This window comes from Orcinus orca, chromosome 2, assembly GCF_937001465.1.
Source record: "Orcinus orca chromosome 2, mOrcOrc1.1, whole genome shotgun sequence".
Lineage (NCBI taxonomy): Eukaryota > Metazoa > Chordata > Mammalia > Artiodactyla > Delphinidae > Orcinus > Orcinus orca.
Window position 1 is genome coordinate 123,101,849 of NC_064560.1, and position 27,772 is coordinate 123,129,620.

At 36.8% G+C, this 27,772-nt stretch overlaps 1 protein-coding gene across 3 annotated transcripts; it reads left to right on the forward strand.

Annotated features, from left to right (window-relative positions):
- Positions 1–837: 837 nt before the first annotated feature.
- On the forward strand, positions 838–27,766 carry ARHGAP11A (Rho GTPase activating protein 11A). 3 transcript variants are annotated; one of them, XM_033435857.2, is made up of 12 exons: positions 838–1,683; positions 5,399–5,469; positions 7,258–7,354; positions 7,887–8,140; positions 8,824–8,981; positions 9,148–9,294; positions 17,685–17,759; positions 18,555–18,719; positions 21,290–21,419; positions 21,895–22,003; positions 24,688–24,826; positions 25,230–27,766. In XM_033435857.2, exons 1-12 carry the CDS (start codon positions 1,555–1,557, stop codon positions 26,813–26,815), a joined length of 3,060 nt encoding a protein of 1,019 aa, XP_033291748.1. In that variant the 5' UTR covers positions 838–1,554; the 3' UTR covers positions 26,816–27,766. The 3 variants fall into 3 exon arrangements, with proteins under 3 accessions (XP_033291748.1, XP_004274080.1, XP_033291749.1); XM_004274032.4 differs by having other exon boundaries at positions 839–1,683; positions 8,818–8,981; XM_033435858.2 differs by having other exon boundaries at positions 839–1,683; positions 8,818–8,981; positions 18,555–18,683.
- The last annotated feature ends 6 nt before the right edge of the window (positions 27,767–27,772 follow it).

Genomic DNA, 27,772 nt, shown 5'->3' on the forward strand with positions numbered 1-27,772 from the left:
ATGTATGCTGTATTGTCTGCAGTATTTGAGTCCAAGTCTCCAGCCCTAAACAAATTACATCCCCCAAAAACAGAAAACACCCTGATGGGATTGCTGATGTTTGAGAATGGAAAAGCAGCCGGGGAACTAGGGCCTAGTATGTGTAATCTTGTCTGTCAACAAGATAAGCAAGGTTTCTGCATTGTGTGGGCCCGGAGCCAGGCTCCTCCCTGGTGTCCTAAATCCATATTCCACCAAATGAAGCTTCTGCAGCTGCCGCCTTCCGCGGACTTCGCATTCCTCCCGCACTCTATACTCTCTCATGACGGGTTTTCTTTGTTGTATTTAACTACCTAAGAGCTAAGATTTGGGCGTCACCATCAGCCCCCACGCCAAGTATGGACCAGTTCCCATAGCCGAAGTTCCCACCAAACGCCCCAGCTGAGGGTTACTAAGATCAGCGTTTGTGAATTCTGACCCAAATTGTCTCCCCTCCGGTTCCGTAGAACAGGTTTCTCTGTAAAAGGGCCTTCAGCCTCGGCCAAGTTCTGAAAAAAATGAGAATGAGGTGTCTATTACATATCCCCAAATATATTGTCTCAGGCGCAGGCCGGGTGTTTTAAAATACACGATAAAAAGTATTTTCCTCCAAAATATGGCTAAGAAGGAGCAAGTGTAACTCGTCTTTTCGTGTTTCTTAGTTTTGCCCGCCACACCCTTCGTGGTCCCGCCCCTTTGCCCTTAACTCACTAGACAGGCAGTTTCTGGCCACCTTCCGGGGCCCTGATTTTGAAAAGAGGAGCGGGCCAATCAGAGTGTGGAACGTTTTTTGGCGCTGCCGTTTGAGGCTGGACTGGAACAGAAGGTGGGCCGGCCGAGGTGGCTCCGGTTGTCTGTCGAGGCGGTGGGGCGGAGGCATGAGGAGGGACACTTGACTTTCAGTGAGCGCACCCGGCCGGGGGCGGCAGGCAGGTTGATGGAGGAGGGAGGGAGCAGCCTGTGAAACAGGGTGACGGCGGCCACCAGCCCGGGCGGGGACCGGGACTGGAAGAGGCCCCTGAACAGCCGGCTGGTCCGGCGACTGGGCTAGGGTGGGGGACTCGGGGCCTCAGGGACTAACGCCCAGCTGAGTCTGCGGGGGGTGGGGCAGGAGGGGCGAGGAGAAGGGTTGTCTTTACAGTTCGGAGAGAGACGAGGGCAAAGGGAGGTTTGGAGGAAGGTGGCCTGAAATAGTGAGAAGCTGGTAACGGGCGTGGTACAAGGAACCGAAAGGATATGGAAGAAAGAAGGGAGGTCTGTGTAAGTAGCCGAAAGGATTAAGTGACTAGAAAGAATGCCGGTGTAAGTGAAGGAAACGTGAGGTGTGGCTAGGTCAAAGGGCTAAGAGAAGACGGTCGGTGGAGCAAGGAAAAAGCCGTGGAAGTGGCTGGGGTCCGGGGCCGGAAGAGTGCCAGACGTGGCCGGAAGGCAGCGGAGCTGAGCGCAAAACTGAGAGTGTTCGGAAATTGGAAGACTTGGTGGCGAAAGAGGGTCAGGACTCAGATCCCACCTCGGAGAGTGGGCGACGTGTCCGGGATGTGGGATCAGAGGCTGGTGCGGTTGGCCGTTGTACAGCAGCTTCGGGCTGTTTATGGCGTTAAGGTCAAGGGTGGCCGTGGGCAGTGCGATCGCAGGAGACAGGAGACAGCAGCCACGGAAATCGTGGTAAGTTCTGGGGAAAGAGATTTAGGTTAAAAAAGGAGGGGGGCGTATTCCCTACCATCACTTATTACCGGGTCATGCTAAAATGTTCATTCTGTATGGATCCAAAAGAGAATATGTTTAAGTGTGTCAACTTCAGCAACACTGACATTTTGAACTAGATAATTCTTTGGGGGGTATTGGGGTTAGCTGTTCTGTGCATTATAGGATGTTTAGCAGCATCTCTGGCTTCTATGCACTAGATGCGCGTAGCGTGTCCCAATTGTGACAAATAAAAATGTCTCCAGATACTGCTAAGTTATTGTATTTTGAACAAGTTGCACGTGGGAAGGGAGACAAACACTACCCCACCACCACTGTTTGAGTAATATTCGGAGAGGAACAAGGGCTACCAGTATCTTTTTTAAATGAATCAGTAGATGAGGTGTGACAGTATTAGAAATAGGCTTTAGATAATAACTTTATATTCACCTATTTGAAAAGAACATGCTTGCTGCTTGGCTATATCATATTTTTGAGCCATAAAGGTTTTTTTTTAATTAATGAGTAAATTGAGAAACCACAGTGGAATGATTCAGAAGCTGTTGATTTTTGGGTGGTTGAGGTTAGGGGATTTCGAATTAGATTTTAATATCTCTACAGAATCGTCAAGAATTTCATTGTGAAAAATAAGTTGAATATAAAGCATTTTGTTTTAGATTTACTTGCCTAATTATATGGTGCTTTCTAAATACAGATGAAAACTAAAAATTAATTTTCATAACTCTTATTAGTTTATAGTTTCTGAAAGAAAATAAGTACTTGGAGAAGAAAACTGACAAATAATTTATATTCCTCTTAACAGCTTATAAATTCTGGAGAAATTATTTTTGTTGTTTGCAACTTATTGGCAACGTATTTGTTTATATTTAAAAACTAAGTGGTTTCTTCTGATTGTAAAACTGGCTTTCCAAGATCTCAAATATAGTAGGTTTTGTACGTATATGAAAGAATTTGTATGCAGATTTTTTTCTTACCCCTCAAGAAAAACTGACACTTGGCCTTTAGAGTCAGATAGACCTGAGTTTGATTCCTGCTCTACCCCTACCTGGGGTGTGATCTTGGGCTGCTTGTCCTAAGCTTTAGTTTCCTACTCTATAAAATGGGAATGGTATCTCTCGTTGAGTTGTTTAGGGGATTTAAAAAAATTATAAGATCTGTAGATGAGACTAGCACACAATGCCTGTCACATGCCACTAGTTGTTATGATAATCAGAGGTCCTCATCCTAATTGGTAATCATGCTAGAAACCCTAATAAAAATATTCTAATAGAGAAATACAGAAGATCATTGTGTTAACACGAACGAGATCTAACATGTTAGGTAATTATTTGAATACTAGATTTCTTTGGCTCTTTGGTGTTTGTTATCTAATGATAGTTTTGAGCTCTTTAAGAAACTTGCTAGACATCTTTTTAAAGATGATATTGTAAGTGATGTTCTAATACATAAAATTTTAAAAGCATGTTATTAGTTTTATTTTATGAGATTAAAGTATAGCACTTACTTGTGAAGCCAGTTATTGAGCATAACGAGACTTGAAAAAAAAAACCCTGAATTCTGGTTATGTAAGACATTTGTAAACTTACAATCAGCTTCAGCATCTGATTTATTTTTGCATTTTGTTTGGTTGCACAGTATCAAGAAAATTCTGATTTACCCAAATAAGGGGTTGCCCATACTAAGTTTTTTTTTTTTATTTAATTTTTTTTTTGACTGCACCATGCAGCATGCGGGATCTTAGTTCCCCAACCCGGGATGGAACCCGTGCCTCCTGCAATGAAAGCACGGAGTCTTAACTACTGGACCACCAGGGAAGTCCCCCTAACTTTTTTTTTTTACTAGCTCACCTTGAAATAATTGTAACAGCAACAAATATTCTTTGAATGTTTGCTTTGTCAAACACTGATGTTTTACATCTTTTAATTCATTTAATTCTCTCTGCAACTCTATGACTTAGAACCTATATAAGGATACTGAGGCACAGAGAATGACCATTTAATCATGGTCACTCAGCTAATAAGTGGAAGAGCCAGGATTTAAAACTTGGCAGTCCTGCCTCTAGGAGGCTGCTCACTTAAGCACTATGCTACACAGTCTTTTCTATATTCGTCAATTAAATTGAGCCAGCTACTTGAAAAAGGACTGGTAAGATTTTGTCAAATCATTAAGAATACTGAATGATTTTGGCTGCATCGTGGTTTGCGGGATCTTAGTTCCCCAACCAGGGATGGAACCCAGGCTCACAGCAGTGAAAGCGTGGAGTCCTAACCAGTGGACCACCAGAGAATTCCCTGAATGATTTCTTATTATAAATAACAGGTTAAATAAGGTACTCTTACAACACAAGTGCTTCAAGAGCATTCATGGAGAGCAGATGTATCTAAACTAAATTAAATCACATATGATCTAAACTAAATCACATATGAGTGATTAGGTATGCCCACTTAATCTAATTTCATATAAGCAGACATATACAGGCTTGAATTTTTTTTTTAATTAATTAATTTATTTTTGGCTGCATTGGGTCTTTGTTGCTGGGCACGTGCTTTCTCTAGTTGCGGCAAGAAGGGGCTACTCTTCGCTGCGGTGCGCAGGCTTCTCATTGCGGTGGCTTCTCTTGTCGCAGAGCACGGGCTCTAGGCGCTCGGGCTTCAGTAGTTGTGGCACACGAGGTCAGTAGTTGTGGCTCGCGGGTTCTAGAACACAGGCTCAGTAGCTGTGGCGCACAGGCTTAGTTGCTCCACTTGCAGGCATGTGGGATCTTCCCGGACCAGGGCTCGAACCTGTGTCCTCTGCATTGGCAGGCGGATTCTTAACCATTGAGCCACCAGGTAAATCCCTTGAATTTACGTTTAAGTCCAAGGCAAAGCTATAACCTTCTTAATCAATGACTCGTTTTTAAGAAGTTTGAATATATGCCCAAAGATAGTGGCAGATTCTTTATTCAGAGGTGTGCACAAACACTCAAGTTAACCAACATACAAATGTGCTCTTGGGATCTTCAAATGTATTAAAATTTGAATGCGAGTAATACATTCCACTCTGACTTTTTAAAATTGGTTTTGAAAGTACGACGTGAAATTTAAATTGTTTGCAGAATCCCTTCCTTGGATACCTCAGAACAGTTTGATTAGTACTCTCCCATAGAGTGTGGAAAAGATAATCAGGTATAAAAGGAACCACCCTGATATAATTTTAGGAAGTACTGAGTGACAGGAATTACTGTTATAGGCCAATTTGGCCTTTTCAAGTTAGTATTTATAAGGTGACCAACAGAAAGTTTAAGGTCAGTATTTATATAGTTACTAAAGGAGCTTGTAGTATTTTCCAGAAATGTTAGCATATTGGGCCAAATTCTGTTTAAGAATTTCCTTACTGAACACTAAAGGGATTGATTTTCTGTTGTGGGATTGGAAACTGAGGGAATTTGCTGCGTTGCTTAAGGGCAATGACTCTATCTTGACCATTTTTGTACTCCCAGCATCTAGCATAATATCTAGTATAAAGTAGTTATTTTTTAACAAATATACTTGATGTAATTGTTTTCTGTGTCTCGACCAATAGTTTATTTCTGCTATCTTGTTTTATTTTGTGAGGTTTTTAATTTGCCTAATGTTTAAGAAAACTTATATTGAGCCTAATATTTGTGTTAGAGTAACTGACTTTGTCATTTTAGGGTAAAATATTTGGAGTACCTTTTAATGCATTGCCCCAGTCTGTTGTTCCAGAATATGGACATATTCCAAGGTGAGCAAACTTTGAAATGAAGAGTAAATATTTCCAACTGGTATTGGAATGTTTAACAATAAATAGTTGAATGGCGCACAAAATTAGTTGGAACTAGCAAATGATTTTATTTCTCAACTAATGTTAAAAGTTGTTTTTTAAACTTTTGCATATTTTAACTTTTTAATTTGTACTCATTTTCAGGATTGAATTTTAAGGTTTAGTAATAAATAAATGTTAGAAAGCAAATTATTTTTGTTCTAAGGCAGAGTTTTCCGTTCTGTACCGATGTTTTCATTGCTGTTTTGATGATACTCAGTAATATACTAAACTACCAATTCATTTATAATTTTAATATTTTTTATCTTAGAAATGTTGGACAAAAGAATATTTAACTATCGGAGTATTTGTGAATATAAATTATTTAACACTTGAGCTTTTCTGTGTCACTATTTGTAAATAACCTTTTGGACTAACTGCATCAGAAGTTGCTAGGGAAGTTTACGGCTTAAGAAAATAGTTTAAAAATGCGTAGTAGAAAGATACTACCTTAGCTCTTACTAATTCATTTCCCCTCTATCCAAAGTAAGGTTCATTCTGGCTACTCTAGTCTAATAACTTAGGTTTTTAATTGGTGCATTGTCCAAAAGTATTTGTTGAACACCTTGCTGCCTTAGAACAATTTTCCCTCACTCACCCTATAGATACAGATTCACAATCTTCATGAGGTAACCACTTACTATTTTGCTTTTTAAATGGCCTATGAAAGGTTTTTTTTAATGATGATTTTCAGCGTTTAGAATTGCAGTCATATCTCTAGTAATAATGACTAAATCTTTGTTGTAGTTTCTTTGTCTGCTTTTTTAAAAAGAAAGTTTTTCTGTCAGTTACTCTGCAACATTCAGCCACTATGCACCAGTACAATGCTTTCGTTTACTTGCAGCTGACATCCATTCAAATTTTTTGTTACCAGCTGTTACCTAAGCATCTAAAGCCAGTATTGTTAAAAATTATTCAGTATAAAGAAATTGAGCACACACCTCTAAATGTGTGAAGGATTGTAAGGACTGGGATGGATATATCTGACTTTCTGACAGGTAATGTTGGTGAGAAAAAAAAAAAGCCTTGCCTTATTTTTGGGCAAATGTAGTTGATGGTAGGTTTTTTAAGCTATGTGTGCTGTGCAAGATCACCTGTGGAGAGAGAATAGGTAAAGAAATGGAGAAGGCCTTAGAGCCCTGGTTGATCCTAGGATGGAGAAGTCTGGCAGAAAAAGAGGAGCCAGAAAAAGTTTGAGAAAGAGCAGTCAGGGAGACAGCAGAAATTCCAAAAGTGTAGTGAAGAAGAGTATTTTCAGGGCCATCACAGAGTGGTCGAGTGTATCAACTGCTGGTAGGACAAGCAAGATAAAGACAGTGAACTGACCATGGATTTGGCAAGGCAGAGGCCATTAGTGATCTTGATGGAGTAATGGGGATGAGTCTGATTGCAGAGGGTTGAGCCAAGACTGGGATATGAAGAAGTGAAGGCAGTAAAAAAAAGACAAATCTTGTGCTCTGAGCTGAAGCAGAGAAATGGATTAAGATTGGCAAGGATCGGGGATGAGCAGGCTCACTGAAGTTGTCATGGGTAAAAAGATGGGCTTTAGAGAAGAATTTAGGAAGCAAGAAGGGAAACTAAAAGTAACCTTCTATCACAGAGATTAAAGGGATTTGTAGCATCAGAGCTGAAAGGGGTGTAGTCTCTGGCAGGAGAATAGGATTTAGTGAGATGTGTGTCTTACCACCTAAAAAGAGTTCTCTCTTTCAGTTTTCTTGTTGATGCTTGCACATCTTTAGAAGAGCATATTCATACAGAAGGGCTTTTTAGGAAATCAGGATCTGTTATTCGTCTAAAAGCACTAAAGGTAAGCATATTCTTGAACTATAATTTTTCATTTGTACCACTTTTTAATTTGGTTTTTAGGATTGAAATATTTAGAACTATTACATGAATTATGGACAGAAATTGAGTTTGCAGAAAGCTTTTTTTCATGGCAGAAGAACCTTTTTCTTTTTTCCAAAATGTATATCATTTATATAATGCTTTTTTTAAAAATCGAGGTATAATTGACAAATACATTTAAGGTGTACAACCTGATGTTTTGATATATGTATATGTTGTGAAATGATTGTCATAATCAAGCTATTTATATTTTATAATGCTTTAAAAGTTTACAGAGTACTTTCAGATTCATGGTCCTTGTTCCTATAATGTACTATATGAAATGAAAATTTTTTTAAATTTTGTTTTTAGCCTTCTAAAGAGAAGTGATAAATACTAAAACAAGAGTTAAGAGAAATTTATTAAAGAAAGCTCTTTAGAGTATAAGAAAGGATACTTTATTTGCATTAAACCCTTAAGCCCCCGAACGCTCAAGATTGTTGTATTTATTTCAGAATAAACTGGATCATGGTGAAAGATGCCTGTCTTCTGCACCTGCTTGTGATATTGCAGGGCTTCTTAAGCAGTTTTTTAGGGAATTGCCAGAGCCCATTCTCCCAGCTGATTTGCATGAAGCACTTTTCAAAGCTCAACAATTAAGAACAGAGGAGAAGAATAAAGCTACATTGTTGCTTTCCTGTCTTATGGCTGACCACACAATTGATATATTAAGATACTTCTTTAACTTTCTCAGGAAAGTTTCTCTTAGGTGAGTAGTAATTAAAAGTTTTGGGAGATGGTAGTTTAATTTCTCAACTAGCTAGATTTACCCTTATGATAAGAAATTAAATTTCATTTGGCATGGAAATTTTTCTTAAAAATATTATATTTTTCCTTACTATAAGAGGTATACCCTGTATCATTTAAAAAAACAATATACCAAATATAATATTTCCTTGCTGTCTTAGGGTTGTCATGGTGGATGCCTTAATGGCTTATTGGTGTTTATAGGCTTCTTAGTCCATTGAATGGCTTCAGATTATTGTGTTTCTAAAATATTTGCGATTTGCTTTTCAAATTTTTCCCTTCTCCCTGCTGTCATTGAGACTGCTGGTTTTAGACATACTTGGCTGCCTTCAGTACTTTGAATTTTCTGTGTGTGGGTTTGAAAAATCAAAGAAATGTGTTCAATTTGTGTGGAAAAACAAAGCGTGAACTCTATGGGTAGCAATGTTTTTATGACATATATTTAAGCACAGAGAGGCTGTGTATTTCTGGTTCTGTCTTATTTCAAGCCAGTCATGTAGATGGGTAGATGAAGGATAACTGTGTCTTGATTTGTGTTTAACTGATAAAATAAGAGGTCTGCAAAATGTGCCCAATATGTTATTTTAACTCTGTATTTTTATCTTTAGCTCCATCTCATAAAACCTTTTTTCCTTTAAGGTGCAGTGAGAATAAGATGGATAGCAGCAATCTTGCTGTGATATTTGCACCAAATCTTCTTCAGACAAGTGAAGGGCATGAGAAGATGTCTGCTAACACAGAAAAAAAGCTACGATTACAGGCTGCAGTAGTACAAACTCTTATTGATTATGCATCAGATATTGGTAAGATGTAGTTGCATTATTAAATAATGGGATTTGTTTAAATGAGGGAGATCCCAGCTTTTTCTAAGTGAACTATGAAGACAACTGTTAGAAAGTGGCTATATACTATTGAAATGTTTTGAGGGGGAGTAGAGGAACCATCTTAATTGTGAACATTTTCGTTTAGGACATGTTCCAGATTTTATCCTAGAAAAGATACCAGCTATGTTGGGTATTGATGAACTCTGTGCTACTCCATCACTAGAAGGCTTTGAAGAAGGTGATTATGAAACTCCTGGTGACTGTAAGAGAAAGCGAAGACAAAGTGTAGGAGGTAAGCGGTCATGGCAGTCCTGTTTGTGGATGTACAGCAATTTGCTTTTGCCTGAAATGTGTTTGAACATAAAAAAGCATAAGCTATGGTGTATGCCTTTTTGGTGCTTACAGCATAGTTGGAGAGGCATGACATATGCATGTGAAGAATAAAAATGACAATATAATCTAATATTTATGTGCTCGATGTTTAACACAAATATAAACTGCATTCCAGGGAGAAAAGTTCCCTGGTTGTAATGACCAGGGACACTATAAAAAGAAAGTTAAACTGAACCTTCTTGAAGAATGGGTAGAATCTAGGAGAACTGGGTGGAGGGTCAGAATATTTGTATCCTATTCGAGGATGCTATGAAGAAAGATTTGTGTAAACTAGAAGTAATCTATGTCTGTGTCTGTAAGGTAGAAGTAATCTATGTCTGCATGACTTGAGTGGCTCAACCTAGGGATTAGGATGGTATTATGATAAGCTTGAACTCACACTAAAGAATTAGAACATTAAACTGGGTATTGGAGAACCATTGAAGGTTTGGAGAGAGGCATAACATGATTACACTATTTTAGAAAATCATCTGGTTTGGAGAATTGAGACTTGGAGGTAGGGAGAATAGTCAAAAATGTGTGGCAGTAGTCCATGTGTGAGATCATGACTTGAAACAATAATATAAATTAGCAGTATGAACTAAATAATGAAGGAAACATTACCAAGGAAGAATCGAAAAGAACCAAAGTTTCCTCTTGGTGGAATCAATCATGAGACTTCTTAATCTTCTTGATTGGGAAGACAGACTATTCCTCCAGTTGCCTTAGGAAATTTCTTATCTTTTGCATATCAGAACCAATTTCTGTTAACTGTCCGATGCCTTTTTGAATCTTTTGGCTGATATGGTTTTGCCGCCTCCTTGGTTTTTTTTTGCCTCCTTTGTAGATTTCCCTTATGCCTTCTTTGTTCTGTAACAAAGTACTGTACTGTACAGTACAGTACTGTAACAAAGTACCACAAAGTACCACAAACTGGGTGGCTTAAAACAACCAAAATTTATTGTCTCACAGTTCTGGAAGCTAGAAGTCTGAAATCAAGGTGTTGTCTGGGCCATGTTCCCTCTGAAACCTTTAAGGGAGAATCTTTTCATGCCTCTTCGGGCTTCTGGTGGTGGCTATCGATTCTTGCCATTCTTTGATTTGCAGCTGCATCACTTCAATCTCTGCCTGTGTTGTCATATGGCGAACTCCCTAGGTGTTTCTCTGTGACACCAATCACATTGAATTAGGGCCTACCCTAATGACCTCATCTTTATTTTTTTCTTTTTTTTAAGTGAAAGCAGGTTTATTTTAGAGATACACACTCCACAGACAGAGTGTGGGCCATCTCAGAAGGCAATAGGTAGACTGTCTTGAAGGGCGAGCGGCCCTGAGGTGTGAGGGTCTTAGTTTTTATGGGCTGGTAATTTCATAGGCTAACAAGTGGGAGGAGTATTCTAACTATCTTGGAGGAGGGGTGGGGATTTCCAGGAGTTGGAGTACTACCCACTTTTTTGGCCTCTTATGATCGGCCTCTGAACTGTCATGGCACCAGTGGGTGTACTAATGACCTCATCTTAACTTGAGTTCATCTGCATAGACCCTAATTCTAAATGAGGTCACATTCACAAGTACTGGGAGTTAGGACTTAAACATATCTTTTTGGAGCACACAATTCAACCCACAAAACTTCCTACCCCAAATTCAGATATTCTTGGATACAGATCATCTTATTACCCTTTTCCCTTTGTGATTTCATTCACTCCTGTAAGTTTCACTTATTGCATCTAAATAGATGAACACTTAAATCTCTACCACTGTTATCTCACAAATGTCAAACCACTTTAGTAAAAGTCTCTACTAGGCAGACATCACACTTCTGCTTTTCCTTGGTGCTTGAGCTCAGCATTTTGAAATGATCATCTTCACCTTCTTTAAACTGGTTCTTCTCGAATTCTTTTTTCTATTAATGGTACCACCATTCTCTAGTCACAGCTTTAAGCCATAGGTGCCCAACTATTACTTTACGGTCTGTATTCACAGAGTTTTCAGGTTCTGTAAGATTCTATCTGCAGTGTTTACTGCATGTTTACTGTAAGAATTTCCTTCTTGGTCTTTGTGCCTCCTCCTTGAATCTGCCCTGCTTATTGCTGTCAAGGCGATATTCTTAATATATAATTCTAATCATGTATCTCACATGCATACCCTTCAGAAACTTTCATTAATACTGATATCTGTAGCCTGACATTAAAGATCTTTCATAGGATTGCTTTACCATGCCTTTCTACTGTATCCTATCTCTCCTTTATGCAGTCTATACTTTAGTCAAACTGCTTTCTTTATTCATTATTTTTAGACACTTTGTTCTTTTGCTTATACTTTTTGATATAATGTTTTACTTCCATCTACCTCTACTGTTCAAATAATATCCACTTGTCAAAACCCAGCCTAAATGTCTTATCCAGCAAGCTTCCCCCCTCCCTTTTAAAAATTTACTGTTTATGTATTTTTATTGATCTGACATTGGTCTATAACATTATTGTAAGTTTCATGTGGACATTAAATTTCGACTTACCTATACACTATGGTGTGCTCACCACCAAAAGTTTCATTTCTATCCATCACCATACAGTTGACCCCCTTTACCCATTTCGCCCTTCCCACACCTCTCTTTCCCTCTGGTAACCATAACTCAGTTCTCTGTATCTGTGTGTTTATTTTGGTTTATTTGGTTTGTTCATTTATTTTGGTTGTTTTAGTTTGTTTGGGATTTTTATTCCACATATGAGTGGAAGCATGCGGTGTTTGTCTTTGTCTGACTTATTTCACTTAGCATTATACCCTCAAGGTCCACCCATATTGTCACAAATGGCAAGATTTTGTCCTTTTTTTATGGCTGAGTAGTATTCATTGTGTATATATATACCACATCTTCTTTATCTATTCATCCATTGATGGACACTTAGGTTGTTTCCTCCCCCTGCCCCATTTTATTTATTTATTTATTTTTACATCTTTATTGGAGTATAATTGCTTTACAATAGTGTGTTAGTTTCTGCTGTATAACAAAGTGAATCAGTTATACATATACATATATCCCCATATCTCTTCCCTCTTGCGTCTCCCTCCCTCCCACCCTCCCTATCCCACCCCTCCAGGCGGTCACAAAGCACTGAGCTGATCTCCCTGTGCTATGCGGCTGCTTCCCACTAGCTATCTACCTTACATTTGGTAGTGTACATATGTCCATGCCTCTCCTTCGCTTTGTCACAGCTTACCCTTCCCCCTCCCCATATCCTCAAGTCCATTCTCTAGTAGGTTTGTGTCTTTATTCCTGTCTTACCCCTAGGTTCTTCATGACATTTTTTTTTTCTTAAATTCCATATATATGTGTTAGCATACGGTATTTGCCTTTCTCTTTCTGACTTACTTCACTCTGTATGACAGACTCTAGGTCTATCCACCTCATTACAAACAGCTCAATTTCGTTTCTTTTTATGGCTGAGTAATATTCCATTGTATATATGTGCCACATCTTCTTTATCCATTCATCCAATGATGGACACTTAGGTTGTTTCCTTATCGTGGCTATTGAAAATAATTCTGCGGTGAACATAGGGATGCGTGTGTCTTCTCAAATTAGTGTTTTCATACTCTTTGAATAAATACCCTCATATGGAATGGTTGGATCATAAGGTGGTTCTAGTCTTAAATTTTCGAGGAATCTCCATAATGTTTTCCACAGTGGCTGCACCAATTTACATTCCCACCAACAGTGTATGGGGGTTCCATTTTCTCCACACCCTCTCCAACACTTGTTATTTCTTGCCTTTTTGATAATAGCCATTCTAACAGGTGTAAGATGGTATCTCATTGTGGTTTGGATTTGCATTTCCCTAATAATTAGTAATGTTGGACATCTTTTCATGTGCCTGTTGGCCATCTTTGTCATAAATTAATTGTCCATATATGTATGGATTTATTTCTGGGCTTTGAATTTTGTTCCATTGATATGTGTCTGTTTTTCTGCCAATACCAGGCTGTTTTGAATACTATATAGCTTTGTAATATAATTTGAAATCTGGGAGTGTGATACCTTCAGCTTTGTTCTTTTTTCTCAGGATTGCTTTGGCTTTTCAGGAATTTTTGTGTTTCCATATAAAGTTTAGGATTTTTAATTCTGTTGACATGAAAAATGTCATTGGGATTTTGACAGGGATTGCATTGAGTCTTTAGGTTGCTTTAGGTACTATGGACATTTTAATAGTGTTAATTCTAATAATGTATGAACACAGAGTATCTTTCCATTTCTTTGTGTCTTCTTCAGTTTCTTTCAACAGTGCCTTAGCATTTTCAATGTACAGGTCTTTTACTTCCTTGGTTAAATTTGCTCCTAGGTACTTTATTCCTTTTGTTGTGATTGTAAAATGGGATTGTTTTCTTATTATTTCAAATAGGTTTTTAGTGGAGTCTTCAGGGTTTTATATATATATATATATATATATATAAAAACTATGTCCTCTGCAAATAGTGACAGTTTTACTTCTTCCTTTCAATTTGGATATCTTTTATTTATTTATTTTTTCCTTTTCTGTTTGCTCTGGTTAGGACTTTCCATACTGTATTGAATAAGAGGGGTGAGAGTGGGCATCCTTATCTTCTTCCTAATATTAGAGGGAAAGCGTTCACCTTTTTGCTATTGAGTATAAGGTTGACTGTGGGTTTATCATATATGGCCTTTATTATGTTGAGGTACTTCCCTTTTATACCCATTTTATTGAAAGTTTTTGTCACAGATGGGTGTTGAATCTTGTCAAATGCTTTTTACATCTATTGAGATGATCATATGATTTTTATCTTTCATTTTATTAATGCAGTGTATCATGTTGATTGATTTGCGGGTATTTGATCCTTTTAATGTAGTGTTGTATTCAGTTTGTCAATATTTTGTTGAGGATTTTTGCATCTATGTTCATCAGAGATACTAGCCTATAATTTTCTTTTTTTGCATTGTCTTGCCTGGTTTTGGTGTCAGGGAAATTTGGCCTCATAAAATGAGTTAGCACGTGCTCCCTCCTCTTCAGTCTTTCGGAAGCATTCGAGAAGGATAGGTATTAAATCTGTTTTGAATGTTTGGTAGGATTCACCTGTTTTGTTTTGTTTTTCGCCTTTGATTTCTTGATTGACCCAGTAGTTCAGTAGCATGTTGTTTAGTCTTCACGTATTTCTGATTTTTCAAGCTTTCTTCTTGTAGTTGATTTCTAGTTTCATACCATTATGATCGGAAAAGATGCTTGATATGATATCGGTCTTCTTAAACTTATTGAGACTTGTGTTGCAAGTTATGGTCAATCCATGAGAATGTTCCATGTGCTCTTGAGAAGAATGTGTGCTGCTGTATTTGGATGGAATGTTCTGTATAAATCTATTGAGTTCATCTGGTCTGATGTTTCATTTAAAACTGCTACTTCCTTGTTGACTTTCTTTCTGGATGAACTATCCATTGATGTAAGTGGGGTGTTAAAGTCCGTACTGTTATCGTGTTGTCAGTTTCTCCCTTTAGGTCTGTTAATACTTGCTTTATATATTTGGGCACTCATATATTAGGTGCATATATATTAACTGTTGTTTCTTCTTGGTGAATTGTCCCCTTTATCATTATATAATGTCCACCTTTGTCTCTTGTTAACTTTTTTAGCTTGAAGTCATTTTTGTCTAATATGAGTATGGCTATACCCATTTTCTTTTGGCTGCCATTTGCTTGGAGTATCATCTTCCATCCCTTTGCTTTGAGCCTATGTTTGTCTTTAGATCTGAAGTAAGTCTCCTGGAGGCAGCATATAGTTGGGTCTTGTTTTTTAATCCATCCAGCCACTCTGTCTTTCGATTGGTGAATTCAGTCCATTTACATTTAGGATGATTATTGATAGATGAAGACTTAGTACTGCCATTTTATCTTTTGTTTTCTGACTGTTCTGTATCTCCATTGTTTCTTTTTCTTTGTGTTTCTGTCTGCCATTTTGGTTCGATGGTTTTCTATGATGTTTTTCTCAGTTTTCTCTTTTATGTTCTGTGTCTCTGCTCTAGATTTATATATATATATATATATATATATATATATATATACACACACACATATTTTAAATAAATTTATTTATTTTGTTTGTTGATTTTTGGCTGCGTTGGGTCTTCATTGTTGCACAAGGGCTTTCTCTAGTTGTAGCAAGCAGGGGCTACTCTTCGTTGTGGTGCGTGGGCTTCTCATTGCGGTGGCTTCTCTTGTTGCAGAGCACAGGCTCTAGGCATGCAGGCTTCAGTAGTGTGGCATGTGGGCTCTAGAGCGCAGCCTCAGTAGTTGTGGTGCACAGGCTTAGTTACTCTGCAGCATGTGGGATCTTCCCAGACCAGGGCTCGAACCCATGTACCCTTCATTGGCAGGCAGATTCTTAACCACTGCACCACCAGGGAAGTCCCTCTAGATTTATATTTTCTGATTACTATGAGGTTTGTGTAAATTGTCTTACAGATAAAAGTCCTTTTTCTGCCAATAGCATCTTACTACCTTCATTTGCCTATATGAGTTTCATCCTTTTCCTTTTACCTTTCTGTTGCCTGAAATTGTCTCTTTATGTTTTGTGTTCTCTACCAAATTGAAGTAGCTATAGTTTTACTGCTTTTTTCCCTTTAACCTTTATTATAGAATTGTTTGACAGCTTATTTTGATATAGAGTTGCAATTTTCTGATTCTGTTTATCATCTTACTCAAAATTTTGTTTACTTTTGCCTTTTTGTTTTCTGGTAGAAGAGTTCCTTCCAGCATTTCTTGTAAGGCAGGTCTAGCACTGATGAAGTCTGTCAGCTTCTGTTCATCTGGGAAACCCTGTATTTCTCCTTCATATCTGAATGATATAGCTGACAGTTTTTATCTTTAAATATATTGAGTATGTCATTCCATTCTTTCCTGGCCTGTTGAGTTTCTTTGGATGACGCCATTGTCTACTCAGTCATCAAAGTCAGAATTCTAGACGTCCTTATCTGCTCTTTCCTCATTCGCACATCCCACTATCACTTTGATCTCTTAAATACCTTTAATAATGCCTCCATTTCCATAGCTGCTACCTCAGTTAAGACCTTCTTCTCTTGCCTGGCTAATTCCCACTCTTCCTTCAGGTCTCAGCTTAAATACCAGTTCCTCAAGGATACCTCCTCTAACTCCACAGTCTAAATCCATTGTTATATTTGTACTTCACACTATTTACCCATTTGTCAATAGGTATTTATTCCCTTAGTATATTTAATGTTTGTTTCCTCCAATAGAGTAAGTTTTGTAAAGGTCACTGTTTCATATTTTGGCCACTGTTGTATCTTCATTGTGTCTGACACATAATAGGTACAAAATAGATATTTGTTGAATGACTGAATAGCATACTTAGAAGAAACTTTAGCTAGTTTGCCTGTCTCCATCCAAGGAGGCTTACCCCCCAATAAATCTGTCATACTGCTGCAGATTTAGTGATTTTCCTAAAGTGCAGAAATGATGACTTTGTTCCTTTTTGCCTTTGGAGAAGTTCAAGTTCTTCAAAATGATACACAGCCCTGTTCTGCCTAATACACAAGACTTATCTCTTACCGTATCCACTGTTCACTGTTTGCTCTAGCAGTATCAAACTCCTGGTTTCTAGTATACATAAATTCTCTTTTTTCTTACATACCTTTGCATATACTAGTCACCTTGCCTGAATTCTACCTTCCACCCTAATCAACACCTGCAAATCCTTCAGAACACTGTCCAGGTTTTATTTCCCTTGCAAAGATTCCTCTCTTAATGCCATTTCTTTCCTTCCTCAAAAGGTAATGATTTCCTCTTCCATACTCTTTCTATACATTATAGATACTTGTTTTACAGTTCATTCTGTATTTATTTATTTGTATGTTTTTTGTTTTTGTTTTTGATGTGGACCATTTTTAAAGTTATGTTTTTAGTTTTTTGACTGTGAGACATGTGGGATCTTAGCTCCCCGACCTGGGATCGAACCCACACCCCCTGCATTGGAAGGCAAAGTCTTAACCACTGGACCACCAGGGAAGTCTCTCATTCTGTATTTAATGTCTTCCTATTTATCTTTTTTTTTTTTTTTTTTTGAGAGATATGGGAGTATAAGAGGGGAATGAAATACAAATATATCCTTTAGTATTTTTCCCCTATTTTGAAATAATTCCTTTTACATGACCTTAAGTGACTTTAAAACATATAAGCTGATATAAACTTAGATGCTAAAAGACCACAAATAGCAATATGAATTATTGATAAAAGTTAGGTAAATGTTGTTATAATTGATTATATGATTATAAATATGCCTTGCATTTCAGATTTTGTTAGTGGAGCATTAAATAAACTTAAATCTAACAGGACACCCTCTATTACACCTCAACAGGAAAGAACTGGTAGGTATTATATATATTTATTTAAGTGGACATTTATATATATTATACAAAAATTAATTACGATAATGATTACCTAACTTATTTTGTTTAATCAATTCCAAATGTAATTTTTAGTGGAGATATTGTACTATAATATTATGACATTGGATATATATATGTAATACATAATATATAATTACATTGGATATAATGAACGTAAAATTGTAGGTATGAATTTATTTTAGTCTATTGTTATATCTTTGATCTTCTGAATCATGTTCTTCCATTTGTAAGTTGGATGATATTGAACATGTGAAAATAAATCTCATTTTTATTTTAGAACCAGAAGTTTATTAATATTTGTTCCAATTTTTTTTTTTTTTTGGTTTGCTTGTGGCTGAAATTATTCAACCCAGTAATAGAAAATTTGATCACTTGTTTTGTTTTCTAGATTGAAGACATTAACTGGTTAATACTCAGTTATGATGAAAATCAAAAATATTTAGATCAGTTTTTGTTTCAATACCTTGATTATAATTTTTCTTGCCTATTTAATACTCTTTAATGTGAATTATATGCATCTTTTAGTCTATTTGGTGTTGAAGTTACTAAGAGTCTGGCCTCTTTGCAACTTCACTGTTTTTATTTTAAGTAATTGCATAGTGTTAATTTAGTTTTATAATATATATTTGATAATAATGTAAACATATCCCCCCCATTTTTGGTTCTAAGAAATAGCTTTATAAGAAGAAATTATATAAAGTGTTTGTATTTTATCAACTTTGTGGGAGAAAAAACAAGTTTTCTTTTTTTCAGCCCAGCTATCCATTTCACCAATGATTCTTACACCAAATGCTAAGCGTAAACTACCGGTAGATTCCCATGGTTTCTCAAGTAAGAAAAGGAAGTCCATCAAGCACAATTGTAACTTTGAGGTGTTGCCAGGTAATCTCTTCAGTAGCACTTCTACACCAGTATCAGGTAACAAATAGAATTTATATAATTGGGTTATAAACATTAACATGAGTGCCTATTCTGGGCAAAGTGCTATTTCATATTAATATGACCCTTTAGGAGCCAGAGTTTTATTCTCTGTTTTATCAGATCTCTGAATTTTATAAAGTCCCCTAACTTTTAAAATAGACAGTGGTTCAGTATAATTTGTGTGTGTGTGTGTGTGTGTGTGTGTGTGTGTGTGTTTTACTGCCATGCCTATTGAAAGTTATGGGTCACTGTGGATAGGATAGCATTTGTGCTCAGGTTTTACGTGATTGAACATCCTAAATTCTACTTTAGTTACTTCTGGATCTGTAGCTGTGGCTGGATTGCTGTCTTTTGTTGAGTTGAGGTCACCAGCGTTTGAGCATCTCTGAATCCAGAGTAGGGGTGTTACCATTGAAGTACCATTGTGGGTTAATTTGGGGGGCAGTATTTTTAAAGTTTTATACTCAAGTGGCTTTTATAAAAAGCCATCCTTATGGCATGGTTTCCACATCCCTTACCAGCCCAGCCATTTTATTCCAAATGAAATACAAGTTCCTAATGTGGCCAACCAGAGCCTTCAGAGAAAAATATAATCATGCTAATTTGAATACCAAATTTTTGTTAGTGTGATCTTGGATTGAGTCGGCTCCTTTAGCATGTGTAGAATACAAGTTGGCTCGTATTAACCTGTGGTCAACCCAAAATGAATTGAAACTCTAAGCCCAGAGTCTTCCATCTCATATTTGTGTCACATTTAGACAAAATGTGAGTAGCCTCTGATTCTTTTAGATTTTCTTTGGTTTCAGACAATGTTAAGAGTTTCAATTTGAATTTGTTAGCTGGGTTATGAGGTTTTCTTCCCAAAAGCCTCTCTTTCGCTTTTGTTATCCGAAAGGTTTACATTTTCCTTGTTTGTTGTATTAAAAAGGTGAACAGAATAGCAACTTGTTCTCTATGGTTCTTCAGGTTCTCTGTGGTTCATTAAAGTGTAATGATAAGAACTCTGAAGCTATGTCTGTAGTTCTATCTGTATTCACAGGCTGGAGACTTAAACTCCTTTAAAGTAACTTAGTGTGTTTTTAGTATTTAAAGGCTTTCTGCTTTGGAGGACTACTTCCAAGTGACAGATGTGAATCATAGTTCTACCTGCCTTTGTTTATTAGCCATACATCATCTTCCCCAAGAAATGAACCTGCAGATTCCTTCTCTCCAAGTTCCCCAAAAATAGATTAAACATTATGTTACTGTAACATTAGCGAAACTTCTTTTATAAAAAAATTAACAAGTTCAGCATCAGTAATTCTATTATTTTAACTCACCATTTTTCTTTGACCCTTTCTCAGCCACAATTCAGTAAATTGCATCTGCAAAATTGAAAATGAGTTGGTTTCTAAGTTTGGATTATAACAGATATGATGCTTTTCTTTAATATATGTAGGCAACAAGATTAATCTACAATCCATAGTGTACTTATTTTTAATTTTTTTCTAATATGTGTTGTAACTGTGTGTTATTCCATCTATTCTGACTGTGCCTCCTTGTCACCACTGATATATTTTCAAGATAACTAGACTGCAGCCCTAGAATAAAGCTACCTATGTCACATTGGATATATCATATTGCCTCCAAGCTTTCTTTTTAGCCAAATGCACCCAAAAAGTCACTGTAATGGTTGTATTATTTTCTGGTTTTGTAATTGAAAAAACATGGATATTTCTGTTTGGGGACCTGTGAATTCTTTATCGATACCAATGATAAGTTGAGAGGGTTCATGTTTGTTGAGTGTATCCTGGGCAATATTCAAATGCAAATCAAATGTATATGGAGCCTTTGCTCATAACTATTATACTTTTCCCTAATTTTTTATTATAGTTGGTTTCATGGTATAGTGTTAAATAACTTAATCAAAATGAGCTGTTGTAACCTCCAGTTGTTATCATGGAACATGGCAGTAGCCAAGTGGTTAGGTGTATGTTATAGATCATCAGTTTTTGTTTGTTTGCCAAAACTTTTGGACAAATTGCACTCCAGAGTCAGGTAGACAGCAAGTTGGCTAGCAGGTGCATACTGGATACTCAGATACTAAATTGTTTTTCAGTAGTTTATTTTTGATAGGAGCATTAATTAATCTTGTGTACCAGGTACTGTGCTAGACATCTTATATACGTTATAGTAATATTTATATTCACCATAGAAGTCCAGTTTTAGAGCCTAAAGCCATTTAGTAAGTGGTGGACAAACTCAAGTCTGTCTCGAAAGCTTGCTCCTTCTCCAATCTGCAACAGTGCCCACCCCTCCCTTGTAGTATTAAAAGAGTTTAAAGCAAAACTCTAATATAAAAATAATGTTTAATCTGACCTTTAATTGGTAACTAAAAAGTAAGAAATAGATTTTTTTTTTCAGTTGACTTGGGTTATTTGACCCCTGAAGATTCTAACCAGAAATTATGTGATTTTGTGGTTGTTTAGGGGTGGAAATTAAGACTTCAAATCTAATTGCTATTAATATTTTATACTTTGAAAAGAAAATGAGTATGTGTGGTCTATCACGTGTGGTTATTTTTATAGTTCACTTTGATACAAGCCCAGAAGGGTCATCTCAGAGTTCACTCTCTCCTGTCGCCGTCAATGGAAACCATTTGATCAGTACAGGTGTGCTAAGGCGAAGTAAAAGGCTTGCAAGCAAAAAAGTTTGCAGGTAATTTATCCAGGTTGGATAAAAATTTGGTATATACAGTTAATAAAATATTTTGTGTCTTTCTACTGAGAATCATAATTTTTAAAAATGCCCTTTGCCTTTATAGTCTTATTAATCAAGTGCATATCCTCTAGAGAAAGATTCCTAATTTGAATCCATTTTACTTGCTTAAAATCCTATTTTATGTTGATGTGTGTAATTTTTAAATTTCCTTTTAATATAAAAAGCTAGTCTACCCTAATGATTCTGGTTTATAAGTGACTAAACTCTGGTGGTAAACAGGAAAGTTTATTTTATAAAATACTTGTATTTTTTATGCAAATACAATGTGTTCCTATATGGTATCTTAAACCTAAAAAATTGTTACTCTATTCAATTACTAACAATGTGATTTGCTCTGGACTTTCAAACTTTATTTCGTAGGAATTCCAGTTCTTATGCTATAAACTGATGTTTTTAATTTGACTCTTTCTAGGGTGGAATCAGGAAAAGCAGACTGCTTCTCTCCTAAAATCAGCCGTAAAGAAAAGGTTCGAAGATCTCTTCGTTTGAAATTTAATCTAGGGAAAAGCAGCAAAGATGGAGTAAGTGTCTTTCACCATTTCATTGAAGTTTATATTAGGATAAAGCTGAAGACTTGATGCTAAAAGACTCTCTCAACCCTGCCTCTCTTCCATCTACTGTCCCATTCTCTGCTCTTCTTTATACCAGCCCTTACACTTGAGTTGTTATCTCCAGTTCCTCCTTTTCTATTCTGCTGAAATCAATTCCAGTGAAGCTTTCATCCCCAACACTCACTGAAACAGCTCTCATAAGATCACTCATGAATTGAGCATTGCTCAGACCAGTCCTTGTTAGCCTTGATATGTCAGCAGCATGTAACCTGGCTGATGACTTGCTCCTCTCTGGCATACTTTCTTTCCTTGCTTCAAGGACATATAGTCTCATGATTTTCTTCCTTCTTTGTCAGTTAATTTTCTAATTCCTTTACATTGGAGTGCCCAAAACTTTGCGCTTGGGTTTTTCTTTTCTCACTCCACTCACTCAGGGTGATCATCAGCTCTAAACATCATGTATATACTTACGACTTATATACTTACGACTTCAAGTTTATATACTTACGACTTGAAGTTTATATCTCTAGCCCCAAATGCTCTCCTGAACAACTTGACTGTTTAACCGACCTACCTACTTGACCTCCCTACTTGGGTGTTGATCCCAAGTAGGGAGGTGTTGACATCTCAAGTGTAACCTGCCCCAAATAGAGCTCCCAAGATGCACTTCTCCACTGTTGGTATTTCTCCACTCCTCCCCGTCTCCTCCACCCACACTTCTATTCTACCTGTAGTCTTCACCATCTCACTTATGGCAACTCATTCTTCTAATCACTTAGGCCAAAAACCATGCAGGCATTCTTTTTTTTTTTTTAACATCTTTATTGGAGTATAATTGCTTTACATTGTTGTGTTAGTTGCTGCTATATAACCAAGTGAATCAGCTATACGTATACATGTATCCCCATATCCCCTCCCTCTTGCGTCTCCCTCCCACCCTCCCTATCCCACCCCTCTAGGTGGTCACAAAGCACTGAGCTGATCTCCCTGTGCTATGCGGCTGCTTCCCACTAGCTATCTATTTTACATTTGGTAGTGTGTATATGTCCATGCCATGTATATGTCCATGCTCTCTCACTTCGTCCCAGCTTACACTTTCCTCTCCCCAAGGAGAGGAAACGGTCCTCAAGTCCGTTCTCTACATCTGCATCTTTATTCCTGTCTTGCCCCTAGGTTCTTCAGAACCACTTTTTTTTTAGATTCCATATGTATATGTTAGCATATGGTATTTGTTTTTCTCTTTCTTACTTCACTCTGTATGACAGACTCTAGGTCCATCCACCTCACTACAAATAACTCAATTTCGTTTCTTTTTATGGCTGAGTAATACTCCATGGTATATATGTACCACATCTTCTTTATCTATTCACCTGTCCATGGATACTTAGGTGGCTTCCATGTCCTGGCTATTGTAAATAGTGCTGCAGTGAACATTGTGGTACCTGTCTTTTTTTGAATAATGGTTTTCTCTGGGTATATGCCCAGTAGTGGGATTGCTGGACCATATGGTAGTTCTATTTTTAGTTTTTTAAGGAACAACCATACTGTTCTCCATAGTGGCTGTATCAATTTACATTCCCATCAACAGCATGCAGACATTCTTGACCCCTCACTTTCTCTCACATGTACCGTCAAAACCATTAGGGAATCCTGTCTAACTTCTGCTTTCAGTCTATCCAGGCTGACTATTTCTCACCAGTACTACATTTCTAACCTTCTCTAAGTTATGTCATCTGGAACTTGGATTACTACAAGTTCCTACTAGTAGGTCTACCTGCTTCTACCTTGCTGCAGTACTAGAGCCAAAATTATCCTCTAAAAACCAGAGTTAAATCATGTAACTCATGTCACTCCTCAGCTCAGAACCCTTCAGTGACTCCTTGCTTCACTCTGAGGGGAAAAAAAGAGAAGCCAAAGTTCTTACACTGATCTGCAGTGCCCCGCATGATCTGTTCCTGGCCTCCCTCTTGGAGCTCTCCTCCTGCCACCCTCCCTTGCTCTCTCGGCTTCATTCACTTTTGCCTCCTGCAGTTTCTCAAGTGTGCCAGACCTTGCTTCAGCCTTAGAGGCTGCACTGGCATTTTCCTGTTCTGGAATGTTCTTCCCCCTCATACCTTCATGACTGTCGCTCTCATTTTTCTTTACTCACAAATCATCTTCTGTTCACTGTGTTTAAAATTATACCCCACCCTTCACCACTCCGTATCCTCCTTACCCTGCTTTGCTTTTGTCCTTAGCACTTTTCACCTTATATATTGTATATTATACTTTATAGTTTATTGTCTGTCTTCTGGTCTAAATCTGCCCATCAAGAATGTAAATTCCATGAGGTAAGATTTTGTTCTGTTTTTCTGTTTTCTTTCACTCTTGTGAACAGGTACTGGCACAGTCATCACACACACAAAAAGTTTTTTAAGTTAATTTGTGAGGCTGTTTTTATTTTAGATCATAAAATATCCACTAATAGCCAAGTCAAATGCTTATCATTTTCATCAGCATGCATGCAAGTATATTGTGTTTGCTATAAAATTGTTCTTCAATTATATACACACCTTTTAAAATCAGCTGTAGAGGATTTTGATAACTACAAAGTAATATTTTGAATTAACTAGGTTTATTTCTTAACCAAAACTTTTTCAATTTGTTCTGTACAGAATGTGTGTTCTGGTGTCGATAGATCTGAAAATGTTGGTCGACGACTTGCAAATCAACAAAGTTTAAAAAATAGGATTGAATCTGTAAAAACAGGTCTGCTTTTTAGCCCATATATTGATGAAAGATTAACAAAAAAAGGTATATTTACATGATATTGTTAGAGTTTTATCCCAAAAGCCTACTTTCGTTGTTTTTTAAAAAATTTTCTTCCCATTTTAGTGAGATATAATTGACACATAACCTTTAGTTGTTTTTAATGATAAAATATATTAAGTAATTTACTATTCTAGAAATTGAAAATTCGTGTTTGAATAATGAAAATATTGGAATTGCAATGTATTTGTCTATGAATAATTGGAGGATCTTTAAAAATGTAAATATAAAGATGTTTGACATATTTATAGGTAAAAATTATCTCTTTTAACACAAATCTAGTTTATCGGAATTAAATGCTTAGTATTTAATTTGTCATGTATTTGAATAACATTTCAAAACTAGGTCAGATATAAATGATTAAAAACACTGAACTGCTTTATTTTAGGTTCAAAAAAGATCAGTAAGTCTGAGGAAAACTTATTAACTCCAGAGCGACTAGGTGGAAGAAATTACCGGATGTCTTGGACAGGACCTAGTAATTCAAGTTTTCAAGAAATAGATGGAAATGAAGCTTCTCCAATAGATGCAGTTCTTGAGGTGGAAAACTCTTCCTTGGAGCCCGATATGATGGTTGAAAAGTCACCTGTTAGGTCATATGAGCTTACCCCTTCTAATGTACACAGTAGGCATAATAACAACGTAACTGGCAGCTCTCTTAGTGGGGATGAAAATAACCTGACCACAGAGACTGTGGTGAAAATTCAGAAAGCATTTTCTGAATCTGGAAGTAATCTTCATGCATTGATAAATCACAGGCAGTCATCATTAACTAATGTAGGGAAAGTAAAATTTAATGAAACATCTTCTATCAAATGTAGCACAGAAAAAAATCTATTTGAAATTAATAATTTCACTGTGATAGAATCCAATGAACACCACACTAGTAAAGATGAAATTAGTTTTTCAGAAAGAGACTTCTCACTACATCAAACTCAAAAATTGGGTAGAGAAGCCCCTATAAAATGTTACTCAACTCAGATGAAGATAGAACTAGAAGACAACATTCATTCGAATATACCAAAAGATTATTTAAGCAAGCAGGAATTGTCCAGTGATGAACAAATAAAGAAACAAGAGTCCCCAAGGGATACACTAAATACTAAATTAAAGGAGAATGAAAATATGATTGAAGAGAACTTACTGAAATGTGCAGCTTCTAGAGAGGACGTGGCTAGTGCCTCTTCCTCAGAGCAGATTACGTGTCATAGTGCAAACCTGTCAAAACCTAGGCCTGTGAGAATTGTTAAACAGCAGTCACTGGTGGAAACATGTGATAAAACGGTTTCTGAACATTTACAAATGACAGAGCATGGAAAGGTTTCAGACCACATACAGTGGTTTAACAATCTTTCTTTAAATGAAACAAATAGGACAAAAGTTAAGTCACCTCTTAAGTTTCAGCGTATGCCTGTCCGTCAGTCTGTCAGAAGAATTAATTCTTTGTTGTTGTATGGTGGACAACCTCCAAGACATAAACTAGCAAGTCTTGGTGATGCTGCTTCTCCTCTGGTTAAATCAGTGAGCTGTGATAGTGCTCTTCCCTCTCGTGTAGAATGTACATCAAAAGATTCCTCTATTCCATGTACCAGATCAAGTCCTAAAGAACAGAAGGCTACATCATGCAAACAGTCGAATGTTGATGCGATTTCAAAATCAAGCATGGAGGTAACTTCTACATCTTTCTCACAAATGAAGAGGCACCCAAACTCTGGAAATGCTTCTCTTGGGTCCACCAGAATTTGTAAGCAGGAAGTGACATCTAATGGCCAAATTAAGGTTCCCTTGGATGATCTAACAAATCATGATATAGTAAAATCTGTTGTAAATAATGATATGGGCTTTTCTCGTGGCATAAATAACAGGGTCCTTAGAAGACCATCAGATAAAGAGAGGGCCTGGTATAAAGGTTCTCCAAAAAATCCTATTGGAAAAGCTCAACTACTACCAACAAGTAGACCTGTAGACTTGTAATTGGTAAATGTTATACTACTTGTCATTAATGTAAATAAAATTAGCAATTGGTGATATGACTTGCAAGGTAATCTACGTGTTAGTTTGTAGCTCAGAATGATTGGTGTGTGATCAATTTTAATTTCATTGCACAAGCAACTTGAATTCTTAAGCTTGTATAAATGATGACTTTGTTTTTCTTAATTATGGCAATATTTAAACTTATTAATTTTATTGTCATCTCTCAAAGCAGAGGTTACACTTTACTTTTTTAAAGAAATTGTTGACTGGGTTTATAAGAAATTAATTTTTGAAAATTGCATGAATTTTATTTTTTAACATGCGATAGAAGAATGGAATGAGTTGTGCCTATTTCCTGTTACTCCTAAATCAGATGAGGTTTCTCTAAGAAATGTCTAACACAGAGAGAGAGAGAGAGATAAGCCCTGCAAATCTTATTTCCCAGATTCCGTTAATGTTTATTGTCTTTATCAAAGTCGCTAGAAATTAATTTGTTTCAATAGCATCTTAATCCTTTATTCCTTTTGGGTGCAGAGTAATTAGACATATATTGTCTATAGATGTGACGGTGTGTTCACTTGAACTAAGAATAATGGCTAATGCAGAATGACGACTCAAGTGTGCTCATATAGTATGATGCTGCAGAAGTAACTGTGACTTTAAAGCCATACTATGTTTTTTAAAGTTAATTTGCACAAGTACATTTATATCTGTTTTGTCCAATGTAGAATTAAAATGTTTTAAGAGGGAGTAATTAAGCTTGGAAGATTTTAATTAAAGTGATTGCTTATATACAGATGCTTGATTTTAGACTTTGAAATAGTTGATGCACCTCTGTACATTTACCTTGGATTCTTACACTTTGGATTCCTACAGGAGCCTGTGATGGTTTTGTCGTGTGTGTAAATGTTATTTATTTAGCAAAGACATTAAAGATAACTTTCTGGAAAATGACTT